Raw genomic sequence first — 17,372 nt, 5'->3', positions numbered from 1 at the left:
AGCGGCCGGCGGGCGGGACGCGCCCTGCTCTTTGGTGCGCGCCAGTTTTCCTGTGCTCGTGGTCTGTGGAGTGTGGTGGCTACAACTGAGGGCTTTGGATTGGAGCCTATGTTTTTTTTAAATGCCTCACCCTTCGATTAGTACTTTGAGTTTCCCTTTATTTCACTTTCACACGACCTGCAAACAAACTTGAGGGTTTTTTCATGTGTGCCATTATAAAAGATGGCCGTTACCTATAAGTCACTGAAAAGTTCGAGCGCAATCAAGTACCATCGCCCGAAACTCTTTTGTCGTCCACGCCATTATGTCCACTTTCGCTCGCTATCAGTGGTTAATGGAGCTGCGAAAGGACTTAATAGAAGCGAGATAAAGTTCTGTTTTCCTCTATGCCACTCCCTGGCCGAGTGTTGGCACCAAACTGATTGTCGTTGACCATTCTTGACCGCGCTAATTTAATTGGTATTTAAATTATTTGTAATATGCTTTAGTTTTGAATATTACAAATTTGAAAACCTCGCTGCTCTTATATCAAACAACAACACAAATCTACAACAATATTTTCGATCTAGCTGGTATCAGGACTAAAATCAAAACAAGAATAATATTAAGCTAAACTAATATTGCAAATATTTTTTTCCTCATCATGGGTATCCAGAACAACATGAACAATCTCATCAGGCATCTCCTTATATTAGCAAGCATAGTTGCAAACAGTAGAATAATATGGAGCGGGTGGTAGCCCATAGTTCAGACATTCGCTCGAACGTATGGGGCGTGTTTGGGAGGGTGCCCCTGCCCAGCACGGCTCGCTGTCCTGCCCTGGCCAGTCCGAGCACGGCTATAATTGTGCAACGTCATGTGTTTGGTTCACCTGATCCAGCCCGGTTCAACTGAGATCGTGTTTGGTATCTAGCCCAAATGGATATGGCTACCCTCCACTGAAATTCGGTAGCCTTACCACGCTTTTCTCTCCTCCTCGACATCTCGTCGAGCAGCCCAGTGGCGTGCACCCAGTACGACATGTCGTCGGAGTTGATGCTCCGGGTACGCTCCGTCGCCGCAGCCACCGCTCGGGCCAGGTCGCCACCGCCGCCACAGAGCTAGGCCACGCCGGCGTCAGGACGCCGCCGCGTGCACGCCACTCAGGGCCCGCCGCCACCGCGCGGATAAGGGCAGCGGGCTGGTCGCCGCCGTGAGCTGAGAGCGCGCCCTCGGGGCCGCGCCGCCCGCGCGCTGTGCCGTCGGCGCGCGGAGTAGGGCCGGCGCTTCCACCACCCGGGGCCACGCCACCGCAGGCTGCGCGCCGCCTCCCTGAGCTGCTCCCAAACAGCTCACCACGTGAGGGCACCCGAACTGCCGGGCTCGGCAGCGCCGCGCGCGGATCTCCCGCACGCGCGCACGGGCGTGCCGAGCAGCGGGGTGCCGGCGGTGGTGTGCCATGCGCTGCTATCTCTCTCTCTGCAGGTGGAGGCGGAGGCGTCGGATCCGCGGCGACGCCATGGACGCCGCCATCGCCGTCGCGGAAGAGCCGAGGCGCGCGGGGAAGGAGAAACGCCGGAGGTGAGCACTCGTCCCGGGAGAAACGCCGGAGGCGAGCAGCAGCAGCGCGAGCGAGAAAGGGTACCGTGCCGGCGGCCATGGCGATGGGGTTGCAGCGGCGGCCTTGGCATCTGCGGCGAGCGCGAACGAAGACCCAAACGTGCGGCTGCGGGAGGTGAGAGGTCGGGTACTCGAGCGAGAGGTGACCGAGACCGAGGTCAGTCTCCGGTCAGTGCGGCTCTCGTTCCTTCCCTTCCATGGCGCAACACGGAGAGCGCGATTCCGCGTCGAGGCCGCTGCCAGCTTGCCATGCTGTCTCTCCCGCGGGCAGCTGTTGCTCTGTCTCGGCTCCGCGGACCGTGCGTCTGGCAACAGAGGCGTCGTTGGCGCCGTCTCTGGTCGAACTCGACAGCGAGCTCCGTCTCCTCCTCTCCTGAGAACGTCGCGGACGAACTCGACAGCGAGCTCCGTCTCCACGCGGTCCCAGTAGAGCGCGACGGCCTTCTCCACGAGGCTGAATCCGGGCCGCAGCCCGACGCAGTCCATCTCCCCAAGCAGCGCAGCAATGTCGGCGACGTCTCCGCCGGCCCCCACGAGGCACTCGATCCTGCCGCATGCGATGGCGGACATGAGCTCCATGGTCTCCCCGTCGACACGGTTGGCGCAGCGGAGCCAGTCGAGTGCGCAGTAGGCGTCGCGCCCCTCCTGCGCGAAGTAGACGAGCACCAGCTGCAGCTCCCGCGGGGACTGCGACACGAGCGGGGCTTCGTAGGCTGCGACGGAGGCCGACTCTTAATACCTAATATACTACAATTTCTGCAGCTAAAAAGTCATGGCCACAGGGAAAAAAACTGAATGTCAATTCAATCATATTATTTTCGGTAAAAAAATCATTACATGATACTAATTGTTGGTCAAAGACTACAAATTTTTTATCTTAAATTGCGGACACATTATTTTTTAGGGTCCAGAGAATACAAACCTTTCGGTTATTAAAAAGATATGCTGAAACGATATCACTCGTTGAATGTAGCTCAGTAAACCCATATAACAGGAACATAAGTGACACAACATAAGTAACATAGCAAAATACACCAGGTCCAAGTAGAACAAACGATATTGCATGTCTATTCACCGACCCTACTTGACTTAGAACATCCAGAGACAATTGATTAAAACCTTGTCAAATATTTTAGACGACTTTAGCCTTACATTTCCAAACTGTCAAGATGGTAATTCCTTCAAAACAATGTTTTCAAATCATCTAATCGATCCTAGTCGCCATGGCAACGATCAGCCCGACTAATCGTGACTAATCACGATTAATCGCGACTAATCGTGACTAATCGTAGCGCATAGCTGATCGCCATGGCACTGATCAGCCTGACTAATCGTGACTAATCTCGATTAGTCGGACGACTTGATAACCTTGCTTCAAAAGCAAAATTTTCCCCCACCTACTTGAAAATGAAACCTGTACAATAGTGAAAAGAAACAATGGTTCAGAGACAGATTTTATGTTTAGAAAATAAGATGCTTAATTACTAAACAAAGAGACTTCAAATTCTGGATTACACTTAGCATATAGAAAAATGTACAAATAGGTTTCATAGTTGTTATGTCTGGCTCTTTTCATATTTGTTATGTCTGCCTCTATTCCTGCCCGACAAGAATCAAGTACCCAGATCCTCTCAAGGACTAAGAGTTTCATGTTCAAAACAAGCAATATATTAATGTCTCAGTTTGCATGGAAGCCAACTAGTGGGTATGGAGAACCAAAACAAACTGGACAACCAAATGACAACATATTATCATATTATGAACCTTGGTCCACATAAGGGCAGCAAATGTGATGAGGATTGCGAGGCAACACACCATGGGTTCTTAGATTATATTCACGCCCAAGGAGAAAAACAAAATACAATCAACATACTAGAGCTAAACCTCAGGAACTAGGATAGTTAAGGGAAATCCCTTGAGCCCCAGCCATCTCTCAAACCTGCGCCTCCTCTTCAGCTACTATCAAGGCATGAGCCATATTTGTGTGATCACCATTGAAGATAAAATGGTTCCAGTTCTTCTAAAGGGTCCATGAACCAAGAATGATGAGGGAATTGAGTCCTTGAAGTACCAGGCGGCCAGGCCAGTAACAACACCGTTAACCCTGCTCCACCAATCATCAAGGACACTTCCTCGATTGAAGGTCAAAGAGCTTGAAGCCCAACTGAAGAAGACTGGACAAGAATGCAAATACACGGTGAGCAAATGATCAATGCGGTCTCCTCAGCCTCATCACATAGGGGATAACTCTAGATGTGGTAAGCCTCATCAAGCAAGCTGATCAGCGGTCCAGCACTTGTGCACCACAAACCAAACAATGAACCGCCACTTTCCTTGCACCCAGGGCTTCAAGATGTGTTCACATGACTGAAATTGGATGGAACCATGAAAGAATCCCTCATATGATGATTTTGCTGAATATTGTCCCAAGGGGGTAAGCCTCCATCAGTGTGTCATCAACAACTGGCTGCAATACAATGTCTGACAAGATGTCCCATAAGTCCAACTACTCAAACAAGAACTCCAACAAAAAGTGCCCCTTGAATATCTCTGATCCAGTTGTGACTGGTTAGTGCTTCAAGCTTGTACAATAATTAGGTTTTCTTGTGGGAACATCATCTACCAATTGAGGTGCCAGATCAACTAATTGCTACCCATGAAGCCACCTATCCCTCCTCCACTGCCAATCTCGGTCTTAACTGCCGTAGAAAACAAAGACCTGGGGACACATTTATGCACTTGGACTAAGAATGTCGACTAGGGCCTATTAGGCTCAGTTTTGTCGGAGCGACAGCCACTGCAACTTGAGAACCCAAACAAAGGTTTTAAGATAAGAAATGCATACACCACCAAGCTCACAAGGTTGCTGGACCTTGTCACAAGCAATAACACAATGGACACCCATGCGGTCCTTCCTTTCCAAAGGAAACTTCATATTTTATCTACACCCTTGATGGCACATGGTAACAAGTCAATGGTCATGGTGACTTAGATAAGCATAGACGTTAGGCCATATTGAACCTGATCTTCCTGGCCAGCTCTTGTCTTTTTTTTTTTTTAATAGTACAGCAGGGGAAGCCACCATTGTAAGCTTTCATATTAATAAAATAAAAGAAGCTGTACAAGGCAGAGGAAGACCGAAGTTGACTTGGGTAGAGGCAATAAAAGGAGACTTGAAAGGATGGAATATACCCAAAGACTTAGCCTTAGATAGGAGTGCTTGGAAGACAGCTATTCACGTGCCTGAACCTTGATTGCTTCTGTTGGGTTTCAACTCTAGCCTACCCCAACTTGTTTGGGACTTAAAGGCTTTGTTGTTGTTGTTGTTGTTGTTGTTGTAAGCTGTACAAGGCACACAAAGCTGTACAAGCAAACAAAGAACAGCAAAAACTAGAAGCCTAAGAGAGGCAAGGAAACTAGGCTAGGGAATCTATACAGGATAAGAAAGCAGGACGCTTAGGATCACAGATCCTATGGGCCTGAAGTCGAGCTTCCTCACTAAAGCTGAACTTCCAAGAATCTAAGGAAGGACGACCCCTATCAAAGATGAAGTTATTTCTTTGTTTCCAAATCTGCCAAGCCGCAATGGTGAAGATCTCCATAAAGTAAGGATTCGGAAATTGTTGCTTGGCTTGTATCAACATCTGGAAGAAATCACTTGCAAAATTCCATTGGATGCCCAGGTGCTGCCAACGAGCTCGGCTGAAGGTGCAGCTGAAGAACAAGTGAAAAGCAGTTTCTTCCACATTGCTATTGCAGAGAACACAGTTATAATTGTTTCCTTCCAGCTCATGTTTTTTTCCTCTTTATGGCCAGCTCTTGTCATCAAATCAGCCTTTTCAGCCAGGTAAATGGTCCGCAATGCACTTGATGATAGGTTGGATTTGAGAGTTTGCTAATTTCTGTAATGACATGGGTATCCCAAGATACCTGCAAGGAAAATCATGCAGGCTACAAGGTAAACGATCTTGAATCATACTTCCTATGTACACTGGATAGGATACACATTGTTCTTCTAAACATTAGTTTTGAGACTTGAAGCATCTCCAAACCGCTTAAGATATCAAGCACAATATCAATGTCATTAGCTACTGACCGGACGAAGATGACCACAATATCCGTAGAGATCGGATGTTGAATATTCCTAGAGAAGAGAGGTTACAGCAACACCTCCTCAGAGGCCCTGGACACCATGTGACCAAAAATATCCATAACCAATATGAAGAGCCTCAGGGACGGAGGGTCACATTACCTTAGCCCTCGCCGATGTCTAATAACTTCACTAGGGATACCATTTAGCAAGATCTGAGTTGAAGATGAACAGATCACACCATATCTCCAAACCCCAATTTTTTCATGTCCGGTAATAGAAAGGACCAGCCAATCAGGAAACCAACTCGAAGGATTTTCTGAATGTCCAACTTAAGGAGAACACAGAGTTCCTTTTGATGGTGAAAACAATCATTTTGTTGCACAAGAATGAAATTATCTAAGACAAAATGGCTCTTGATAAATACACTCAATTATGGGAAGACCATCTGTTGCATCCGGTTAGCCAATCTGTTGGCCAGTTTTGTGAGGTCATGATTGATTTGAAGATCGCAAACGCAAGCTCTACTGGGCAAAGGTTCCAAAAAGAGGTCTCAAGCAAGGCTTCCAAAGAATATCTAGTGCTAAGCTCAAGCCAAAGTTCTGACTAATTTTCCAAGAGAAGGTCACGCATATAGAATGACACAGGTTCCAACAGAGATGTAGATCTCATTTGGATGGGTTAAACATTTCTAATTCTGGTTGGATTCTCCTAAATCTCTACCAAATGGTGAATAAAAAGAGAAAAGTTTCACCCACCTTGAAACATTTCCCATTTTCACCCAAAAAGGTGTTTCTCACTGATTCCAGTTCATATATGTTTTCAAGGAAAATCTGGATCTTGAACAACTGGCAGCCAAACCCAAACGATTGCTATCTGCATAGAGAAACGGTCTAGGAGAATCTGGTTACAAAACGTTTCTAGGAGAATCTGGATCCCTACCAAACAAGCCCTGATGAGCATGCAACTTTAAGCAAAGCTTCTCGTTATTAGCTAAGGTTCTGAGGAAAGGTCTGGCATGGAGCTTCAAATGAAGGTTCAATTGAAGGTCTGGCATGGAGTGGCTGAGCAAGGGTCTCAAGAAAAGAAGGGAAGCGAAGCTTGAATAGGGACGCGGCTGTCAGCCACAAGTCACAACTTTTAAGGCATTGGTCTCTTGTAACAAAATGGTAATACAACAACAACATAGCCTTTTAGTCCCAAGCAAGTTGGGGTAGGCTAGAGTTGAAACCCACCGAGAGTCCCAAGTCACGGTTCAGGCACTTCAATAGCTGCTTTCCAAGCACTCCTATTCAAACATAGATCTCTAGGTATATCCCAAACTTTTAAATCTCTTTTTATTGCCTCCCCCTATGTCAATTTCGGTCTACCTCTACCTCTCCTCATATTATTAGCTTGGCTTAGGACTCCACAATGCACTGGTGCCTCTGGAGGTCTCCTTTGGACATGGCCAAACCACCTCAACCGATGTTGGACAAGCTTTTCTTCAATTGGTGCTACCCCTAGGCGATCACGTATACCATCGTTCCGAACTCAGGTCCATTCTTGTGAAAATGGTAATAGGGTGCAATTTTTATGTAATGACTATCTTGCAACTGAATATTCGGAGTGTAGTGGTTGAGTTGGATGAATCGTAAAGCGATCAAACATTGATTCGCTTCACTATAAATAGGGTGTGCCTGTTACAGATGGAACAAGCTGTTTTGGCCTAGGAGATCTTCAATAAAGGTCATCTTTATTCTTTGCATTTACCTTTTCTGTTCAATTTGCTTAGACCTTCACACTTCATTAGTAACTAGCTTATTCTCAGAATTTTCCTTTGGGCTTGGTACCTTGTTAGTGTTCAACTCTACGGGAGCAAAATTAACACTATTAAAAAAACATATTATAGTATTAATTGCATAGATAAACTAAATTCAGATATTTGTGTTATTTTTTCAGTCAAACTTATTAACAAGTACAAATTTCAGGAGTAACAAGAACTGAAGATATTGTGTTTCCACTAATACGAAATCAATCTAAACACCTCCACACAATTTTGTGGAAAAAAAATTTGGTGAAGGAATTTGTGGAAAATACTTTTCAATTGCACTGAGTTTATTTTTGTTCCCCATGCCAGACCAGCACCACTAAATGCAGTGGAGGTTTCATTGCTCAATACATTTCGCACTTGAAACATTCAATGCTTTTTTAACACATATCGAAGTTTATTCGCTGGTTCTGTTCCCACATTTGAAACAAAAATTTCAGAAATATAGAGAGCATCAAGAATGTCATTAGTTCACTTACATATGTTAAATGTACAGAGGAATTTCAGAACTTCCTGAACTTTCTCATCAACCACTTGGCATTTGACTTCAACAACCTTGAGGCATTCTGAAACTGCAGCTGAACCATCAGTTGGATGATATCTTCCAAGCATTTCCACCTTATGTTTAGGTCCCTGTAGTAAGCAAAAACAGTTCACCAGGAATAATCTACAAATGTATAATAACTTCAAAAAAAACAGAGGTTGTCCATCTAGAGAACGAATATATACAACAACAACAACAACAAAGCCTTTTAGTCCCAAGCAAGTTGGGGTAGGCTAGAGTTGAAACCCAACATGAGCCCCTAGTCACGGTTCAGGCACGTCAAGGGTTACGCCCCAACGGGATTCTTTTGGGTTTCATCTCCATAAGAGTAGCTAAGTTTTTACATTGGCTCACCAAGCCTACCACAACCCTCCTCCTTTACCAGAGATTGGGACCTGCTATGCGGGGACACCATAGGCGCCCCACCATAGGGGGAGTTTAGAGAACGAATATATACCTTGGAAAAAAGATGAAGTGTGAGCTTCTCTAGGACTGGTGAGTGCTTGAGAATGCAAGTTAGTGCAGGGAAGTCAGGTGCCACACACCATCGATCATCAAGTAACAAAGTCTTTAACTTGCTAAATGTAGGACACTGTTTCAGATCCTTGCCAAAAATAAACTGCACACAATGGAGTTACAAAAAAATTAAAATAATACTCACTGTGACTACAATGATTACAGGATCCATTTGCTGAGCTTTATTATGAATGTCCAGAATTAATATATATACTGCAACAAAAGTAACCCAAAGAATGGAGTTAAACGAAAGAAATGTAAACATACCGCTGTGGATTCTGGTATCAATGCCATGTTCTCAGCATTCGATAAACCTTCCAGAAGCACACACTTATTGTCATTATCACCTACCAGACCTTTACAAGAGTAACAATCCTCAAAACTACAATCCCCAGAGTAATCACCCCATTCCCCAGTGTATGCATTCCAATGGGTAACTCTAACAAAAGCCTCTTTAAGTAAGGGCATGCTCACTAGAACAGGAGCCATGGGCAAATGGCAATCTAGCCTTAGTGAAACAAGACTCGGGGTAGAAATAAGAATGTGGAATTCTCTTGTTAATTCACAACGTTTTAAGCTCAGGTGCTTCAGGGACTCTGATGAAATCTTCTCGACAGTCCACCAATAGCAGTAGTCAATCTCGAGATGTTCCAGTACTGGACAACTTGAGAAGTCACAAAAACTGTTGTGTAGCGTTATCCCAATGAGCTCTAACTTGGTCAAGTGTTGTGAGACGAGATGCAGGCTGCCTAGATCAATGCCATCTCGGTAAACATTATCAAGAATGAGCATCTGAACGCGGCACTTCACAGCATGCTGGATCCAGCGGATTAGGCAAAAGGTGTCGTCATCATACAGGCCACTGAACCTGACCTCGAACTTTTCAAGAGGCAGGAAGCCACGAAGGCGTAGCAGATGGTCCACAGATTTTTGTCGCTCCTTCAACAAGGCTGGATCCTCATTGGAGTTGCCGACGCACGAGACACTCAAGGCTGTGGCTGACTTCCAGAGGTTGCACCAGCGCCGAGCAAGCACACATGTCTTCACGGCATCCTTCGCGGGCACAAAACCAAGGATGTGCTCGAGGATGCCATCTGGAAGGGCATCTATGCCGTTACTGCTCCTCGCCACATGCGCGGTTTTGTTCCTTTTCCCTGGAGGCATTCTATCAAACAGGTGGCGGGCGTCAAGGCTGCAAGGGCAAAGAAACGATAAGTCGATGCAATGGCAGGGAAAATAAATCAGGAGATGACAAAAATCGAAGCCGCATCGCGCGGGGGGAAGACCACCTTACCTTGTCGCCAATGGCTTTAGCGGTGGTTAGTGGTTTGCAACAAGAACGCCGACGACGCGTGCCTAGCTTGTCCGGGCAACTAGGCCTCAAGGAGAAGAGAAACCCGGTGTAGAAACTTTTCCGTTTTGATGGAGACGAGTGTGGAGATGGAGGAGCGGGGATTGGTGTTGGAGCATGGAAGAACTTCGCACAAATTGGTTTCAGGTTGGGAGGAGTGAGGTCGCAGGGGAAAATGAGGAGCGGAGCTGAGGAGATAAGCCGCCGCCGCCGCCGTCGCGAAAGGCGGAAAGGCCGAGTCGTTGAGAGAGGAGGAAATTTTGGCTTGGGTCGACGAGCAACGGCCTTTATATCCATTTTGGGCCGCGGGATAAATCTGGCCCAATGAAACTTTGAGTTTGAGGGCCGCCGACACTAGCTGCCAAGCCAAATTTTGGTCATATAAAATTTAGAGTCTCTCCTCTCTCTCTCTCTCTCTCTCTCTCTCTCTCTCTCTCTCTCTCTCTCTCTCTCTCTCTCTCTCATATATATATAGACCAAACACTTTAAAAGGAAAAACTCTTTTGTTGAAAAAAGTCGAAGTCGTTTTTAAACCAAGAGCCGAAGCTACGAAAAGTGACTCTGCTCAAGTATTCCGGCTCCTCCACATGAGCACTTGATGAGGAGTCGTACAAAATAGACCTTGAATCAGACAAGGATCAAAATTTGAACACATTAAGGCTTTGTTTAAATCCAGGGTGTAAAGTTTTAGGGTGTCACGTCGGGTGTCATATGGGGGCGTCGCATAGGGTGTTCGGATACTAATAAAAAAACAAATTACAGAATCCGACAGTAAACCGTGAGACAGATTTATTAAGCCTAATTAATCCGTCATTAGCATATATTACTGTAGCACCGCATTGTCAAATCATGGACTAATTAGGCTTAAACGATTCACCTCGTAAATTAGCCGCAAACTGTGTAATTAATTATTTTTTAGTCTATATTTAATACTTCATGCATGTGTCCAAACATTCGATGGGATAGAGTGTAAATTTTTAGGGGAGGAACTAAACAAGGCCTAAAGCAACTTCAATAGGCCCTTACATTGAACCGCTAAACCTAAATTTTAAGACTTCGAAAAAAACAAAGCTACAGTATTGCTCTAGTAGAACCCCTAAAGTAGAGAGAATCCCAAATCGCCCATATTGGTCCACATTCTCATGGGTCTTTCCTCGAGCTCTTGCTTGCCTATTGTGGACGTTCCCCTCCTTCCTCTCCCCGCCGCCACCAAGTCACGTGCACGCACACAGCTGCCCTCGCACTTGATCTCCCTTGCGTCGCCAACCATCTACGCTACCGCTAGCCATCATGCTTCACTCCTAGGACCAGTAGATCCACCTCGTGCTTCACCTCCCAGTCCTCCTTGCTAGTGGATCTACTTGCTTGGTGCCCCGGTACCACTCTCTTGCTTGGCAACGCCCTACGCCACCTCTTGGGTCTCGGGCGCAGTGACCGCCATTGAGTCCGGTGGGGAGGGGCCGCATCTACCCCTACAGGAGGTTGTCGTTCCCGCGCGCATCAAAGCTCGCCCTCTTGCGCCATAGGTTGTTCTTCTCGTACTGGAGGTTGTCATCCCCAAGGTTAGCCACGACTGGCCATCCCCTGACCTGGCTTGGCCTACCTGCATTGGAAGTCTTCTTCCCTGCTCTCGAGAACTCGCGCGGGAGCATGTGTGAGCATTAGAGCTAACACGACGATAAGCTTGACAATGATCGTGTGCAAGCACCAGAGCTAACAGCATTGTGGTGTGCTTGCTGCACAAAGTGTCGATGAGGAGATGGCAAGAGAAGAGAGAAAACATGGAAAATCTATTTGGACCCACTGACAGGTGAGTGCCACGTGTTAGTGTTTATTGGAATGAATTAGAAGTTGGATTTTATAGGCTGCTATTGGAGTTGATGATAGAATTTGGGCTCCAAAAGTTTGGAGGCTCAAACACCAAGTAGGGGCCTTCATTTAGAGGCCTTTGCTGGAGTTGCTTTTAGAAATGTTTGAATAGTGGCCAAGCTAAAATCCCAAAATCAGCTATTTTTTTAGGGGCATGACATGCGGGATCCAGTGGCGGATCTATGATTAGGACAAAGGAGGGGCTGGACAAAGAAGATTTAGGACTAAAGCTAAAAATTAAAGGTGAATTCACACTAAGCTACAGTAATTAACGAAGGATTAAGGCAGCTTAGGGGGGGCTGTAGCCCCGGCAGCCCCCCCTGTAGATCCGCCACTGGCGGGATCCATATATCCCTAATATTTAAAACATCAAAGTATAGTCAACATATGTCTTATATATTTTATAGAATAAAAACATAAGAAACATCATGGTGTATATTAGCTACATGGATTAGAAAATAATGCCATTCAAAGCTTCTAAACCAAAAATCGATGGGCTGGGTACAAGCATTCTCGCAGCTGCCACTCACCATCTCTTGTTTCGCCCGGCGACGAAAAACTCAAGGAGCCAATTCGGCCAGCCGTCATCTGCCATGTTTACCTTTTGTGCCCAAATAGGCAAGTGTCATTTTTTCTCATCAAATGTTGGTTGTGAAGCAAATGGTGGCTAAATTTTTTGGGCAAGCCAAATTCATTTTGGTTGGCTTTCCTAGGCTTATGAACCAAACATATGCCTTGAGAAGCCAACGCCCCTTCAGCCCTCACACTGATCCTTTTCCCTTTTCATAAATTTCAAACTAGCGACTATATACTGCGAAAAGACTCCAGAATGGAGCAAAACAAATTATGGCGTTTCTTGGCCCACATGGCCAAGGCTAAAAAGGAAATTGCACTTAACAAACTAGAAGATATAATTTATTTGAATAAGGAATAATTTGTATATTGTAACTAAAACAGTTAATGTGTTCAAATTAAAATCAACTCTCTTTAGAAAATTGAATTTCAATACTTGTACATGCATTTGGCATTTTCAAAGCCTTCTTACATCAAAATACTAATCTTTCCAATTGGTAATTTGGTACTTCCTCTGCTCCAAATTGTAAGCCATTCTAGATTTTCTAAATACATAATTTCTACTATGTACATACATATACACTTTGTCTAGATAGCAAAAGTTATATATATCTTAAAAAGTTAGAATGACTTATCATTTGGAATGTAGAGATTAGGGAGTAATAGTTTATAAATGATTCAACCTGGTAGAAAAAAAACAGTTATGAATAGGATTATTAGAACATAAATCAATTTGGAATGGAGTTTTGTTAGATCGACATAATAAAATGGGTTTAGCTTAATTTTAACTTGTGTATTAATATTAAATTCTTTTTTACTTCCAAAAAGTTAGGTAGATTTAACCATTGGTCATGTCACCACCACAACACCGCGTCACCCAAAACATAATAAATTTTACCCTAGGTTGGTAAGTGAATGTTTTGATGATTGAGGGTTAAAACTAAATATTTTAGGATTGAAAACTAGATTCAGCCCATAGATGGTAAACGACCTTTTCTATATTTTTCGATAATGCTTAGACGTGGGCGTCAGGACGCCGCCCATCCCACTCTGCCTGACGCCTTCCCCCGCCACGCGCCCCATCCCGCGTTGCGCTCCATCCCCCGCCGCGCCCACTCCGCCTTGCTGCGCCTGTCCCTCGCCGCTGCACGCCCCCGTCCCCCACCACAATGAGCTGCTGCCGAGGTGCTTCCGCTATCGCAATTCTCCACCGGGAAGGCCGTGCCCACCGCGATGCGTGACCTCAACAAGGAGATGTTGCGCTGAAAGCGTATGCTGCAAATGTATGTTTTAAGTGTTTCAGATGTTTCAAAGGTATGTTGCAAGAGTTTCATATGGATGTTGCAAATATAGATCGAAATGTTGCATATATTGCAAGTGTTTCAGAGGTATGTTGCAAGCGTCTATTCAAAATGTTTCATCTGCTTTAGACGTATGTTGCAAGGCGTTTTTATCTGGATGTTGAATATATTGTAGTGACTATACACATATGTTTCAAGCGTATGTGCAAAATGTTTCATTTATTTTCAGTTGTATGTTTCAGCAAGTGTTTCATGTTGCAAGTGCACACCGCCGACATTGGTGTCAACGAGGGCAGCAGGCCAGACTGTGGCCTCCGACGTGGGGAGGAGGCGTAGGTCGTCGTCAGCGGTGTGGGGAGGAGGCGCTAGCCGCGCGGCGCCAGTGTGGAAGAGGTCCGCGCGATTCCAAAGCAGAGGAGTCCGACGAGGTGGAGGTGATCAGCACCTGACGCGTCCGCGCGAGGATTAAGCCGGGGGGCAGGGGCGAGTCATCCGAACGGTGTGGGTCCGTCCTGTGTGCGTGTGTGAAACGGTGCCATCACAGGCGGCGCGCGAATCTAAGTGGACAGCAGGTACGGGCATCCGTCTGGACGTCCGAGCGCTAGCCTCTCCATTTTTTTTTTTTTGAGGTTAAGGTCACCATTCCGAGAAGAACTCTTACAATGTCCTTGACTCCCCTACTTCAAATAGTTGATCAAAAAACAAGAAAAAATTACTAGGAGCAATAGGTCCAACAATTACGGTCTTGTGAATATAATTTCCCTACGTCAAAATGAGCATGCCCTGTTTTTCATTCCAATCTTGCTATGTGAAGACCATTGGAATCGTGTCACACAATAACACAGGTAACTCAACTGATTGCAGTGAACATCAATCGAAAAGCCCAAATGGCCCTCAAAAGAGGTCACGTGGCAGCTCCCAGCTCGGCTCAACGTGGATCAAAGTATGCTAAAAGCACACTATTTGGATCATATTGTCAAACAAATCATCGTGAACTGATTGCAAAATGATTAAGGTCACATGGAGTGGCACATCATTGTGTCATTTGAAGTAGTGAACGATATATGATGCCAGTTTACACGTTCGTGGGACTGCAAATCTAAAACTGACATATCATACCCAGTTACCCATGCATATACAAAAGATGGCAGCCTGGCCACAGCGAACTATAGCCTTGCATTCCCTAACGGTGAGCAGCAGAAGATCAACCCGCCCAAATTCTCTTGCACCTCTGATTAAAAACTGAAACCTGTAAAAAAAGTGGAAGTTAAAATAAGTTTATAGTGATTATTATGTATAGAAACACAAATTCAATTGCTTGACAGGCTAAAAAAAAATGCAGAAACAGGTTTCCTCGGATAGGAAATTCACTTGATAAACATTCAGCCTAATCTGATTAACATGTTCAATTAACTTGACAGTAAACCAAAACATTGACCTGTGTTTGACAGACAGTTTCTTAGCCATACACACTCTGTTTCTACTTCGAACTAGTACACATCGAGGTAAACTGTCCTTAAAGAAGAATGCAGAGTACGTGTTTTCTGAACACAGAATTTGAACCTTCAAAACGAAGAACACAATTAAATGCTACAGTTCAGATGCAAGGCAACGGATGGACAATGGGAGCAAAAAGAAGGGGGCACGGACTATTTTCAGAAATGTGCAACCCGTAGAAACACGAAAATTCAGATCAACATAGAAAACATATGCGAGCACATGCTTCTACAATCTTAAGCAGAGGGCTAAGGTTAATGCCATAAGCAGTTGCAGAGCAGAGGATACTTAAAAAAAAAAAAAAAAACAGGTAAAAAAAATAAATCAGACATGCAACTATATTATACTGATTAGTAAGTTATGCACATATTCCAAGAAACAAATAAGATTGAAGAAGAAAGCTACAGTGTAAGAATACCATGCTTATGTTGGTTACACACATACATATAAGATGATTACGGAAAAGGGTGAGTAAATGTATCCGCAGTCAATTAAATGGAGAAGCAATTCACTGGAGACTATAAGAAAAGGGGGAGGCAAGTCAACATGCTGTGCTATTGCTTAGAACAACTAAACAATGGTATTGGTGCTATTGTTCATTAGTACTAACCAGAAAGCTAGAATATTGTCAGAACAAGTCAATTGAGTCATTTGTGTCCATTCCAAACTCATTAAGTAAAGGTTTAGAACTATTCTAGAAATCAATATACCGTATTAATGTCTATGCAATGCAACTTAATTTAGATAACACACATAACTCCATTATATCTTGGTGAACAGTTTGTATCTTTGCTTCTAGCATTCCTGATTTTTCTAGTGAACATATGGACAGAAGCACGAGTGAAGTTGCAGGTTAGCTTACGTATGTTAAAGGTACACAGGAACTTTAAAACTTTGAGAACTCTCTTATCAACATCTTGACACTTGACTTCAACAATGTCAAGGTGTTCTGAAATTTTAGTTGGTCGCTCCACACTAAATCTTCCTTCCATTTCCACTTCATACTCAGAACTCTGCAATGAAATGAAACATTCTCTTCTCAAGAACAATCAGCAGTGTAACTATTCGGATAGGCAGCAATTGTTCATTAATAAAGCACGTACCTCACAAAAGAGCTCAAGTGTGAGCTCCTCTAGAACTGGTGAGTGTTCGAGGATACAAGCTAACAGAGTGAAGTCATCAGGCATATACCAGTACTCATTGAGAAACAGAGTCTTTAACTTGCTAAATGTAGGGCACAGTCTCAAATCCATTTTGAAGATAAACTGGACAAATTGCAAGCAAATAAGACGAAATGATCTGAAATAAGCCTAGTTTGTGAGAATGCATCTAAAATTGAGGGAAAAGGGGGAGCGACTTGTCATAAATAATTGAGGGAAAAATGTAGGCGTACCAATTCTGGTGAAGAAATCAACTCCAAATCCTTAGCTTCTGATAAACCTTTTAGAAGCACACAATGGTTATCATCACCGCCATTACCAGAAGTGGTGCAGTACTCACCACACTGAGTTATCCAGTAGTTTGTCACAAGTATCCTCACAATCATCAATTATTCGGACAAAAGCCTCCACTAATGATGGCATGCTGTCAAGAACGGGAGTTCTCCCCTCAATATCATCTATGTGAAGTGAAACCACATGTGGGGCATAAATTCGGAGGCGGGGATGCTCGGATGCGGAAGCTGTGATACTGCAGCTAATGATGGCTAGATGTTTCAGTGACTTGGATGAAATCATGGTGGCAGACCAGAACTCACAGTATCGCAGCACTAGATTCTCCAACGACGGGCAGCTCGAGAAGTCGAGGAAACTGTTGCGGGCCTGTACATAAGAGAGATCTAGCCTTGTCAAGTGCTGGGAAGCGAGCGGCTGATCATCTAGCTCGAGGTATGGAGTTGGAGCCTCCCCTGGAGACATATTGAGACTGAACACACGCACTTTGCGCATCATAGCATGCCGGAGCCAGTGGTTGACCCAGGGCACGTCCTCGTGCTGGAACTCACCGAGCTCGCAAGCATGGCTGATACGATCAAGCGAACATGTGCTTGAACTCGCACGTGTCGAGGGGCGATTCTCCACCGAGGAGCACGTGGTCCATGAACTCCCGGCGCTCCTTCGCCGGCGTCAGGAAATCATCGTCACTGCCGCACCCGACACGCATTCCCGTGGCGAACCTCCAGAGATGGCGCCAGCGCCGAGCAAGCACGCATGTCCGCACGGACT

General features: G+C 45.0%; 1 protein-coding gene and 1 pseudogene across 1 annotated transcript; both read right to left on the bottom strand.

The window, feature by feature from the left end:
• Positions 1-581: 581 nt before the first annotated feature.
• Positions 582-10,149, bottom strand: LOC136486527 (putative FBD-associated F-box protein At1g78730). The gene is made up of 5 exons (XM_066483436.1): positions 9,854-10,149; positions 8,827-9,751; positions 8,501-8,662; positions 7,979-8,132; positions 582-2,312 (listed from the first exon to the last, which is right to left on the bottom strand). Exons 2-5 carry the CDS (start codon positions 9,721-9,723, stop codon positions 1,447-1,449), a joined length of 2,079 nt encoding a protein of 692 aa, XP_066339533.1. The 5' UTR covers positions 9,724-9,751; positions 9,854-10,149; the 3' UTR covers positions 582-1,446.
• A 4,538-nt stretch (positions 10,150-14,687) lies between these two features.
• On the bottom strand, positions 14,688-17,039 carry LOC136485660 (uncharacterized; annotated as a pseudogene).
• Between the last annotated feature and the right edge of the window lie 333 nt (positions 17,040-17,372).

This window comes from Miscanthus floridulus, chromosome 10, assembly GCF_019320115.1.
Source record: "Miscanthus floridulus cultivar M001 chromosome 10, ASM1932011v1, whole genome shotgun sequence".
NCBI classification, from domain to species: Eukaryota; Viridiplantae; Streptophyta; class Magnoliopsida; order Poales; family Poaceae; genus Miscanthus; species Miscanthus floridulus.
This window is presented reverse-complemented; position numbering and strand designations above follow the sequence as displayed.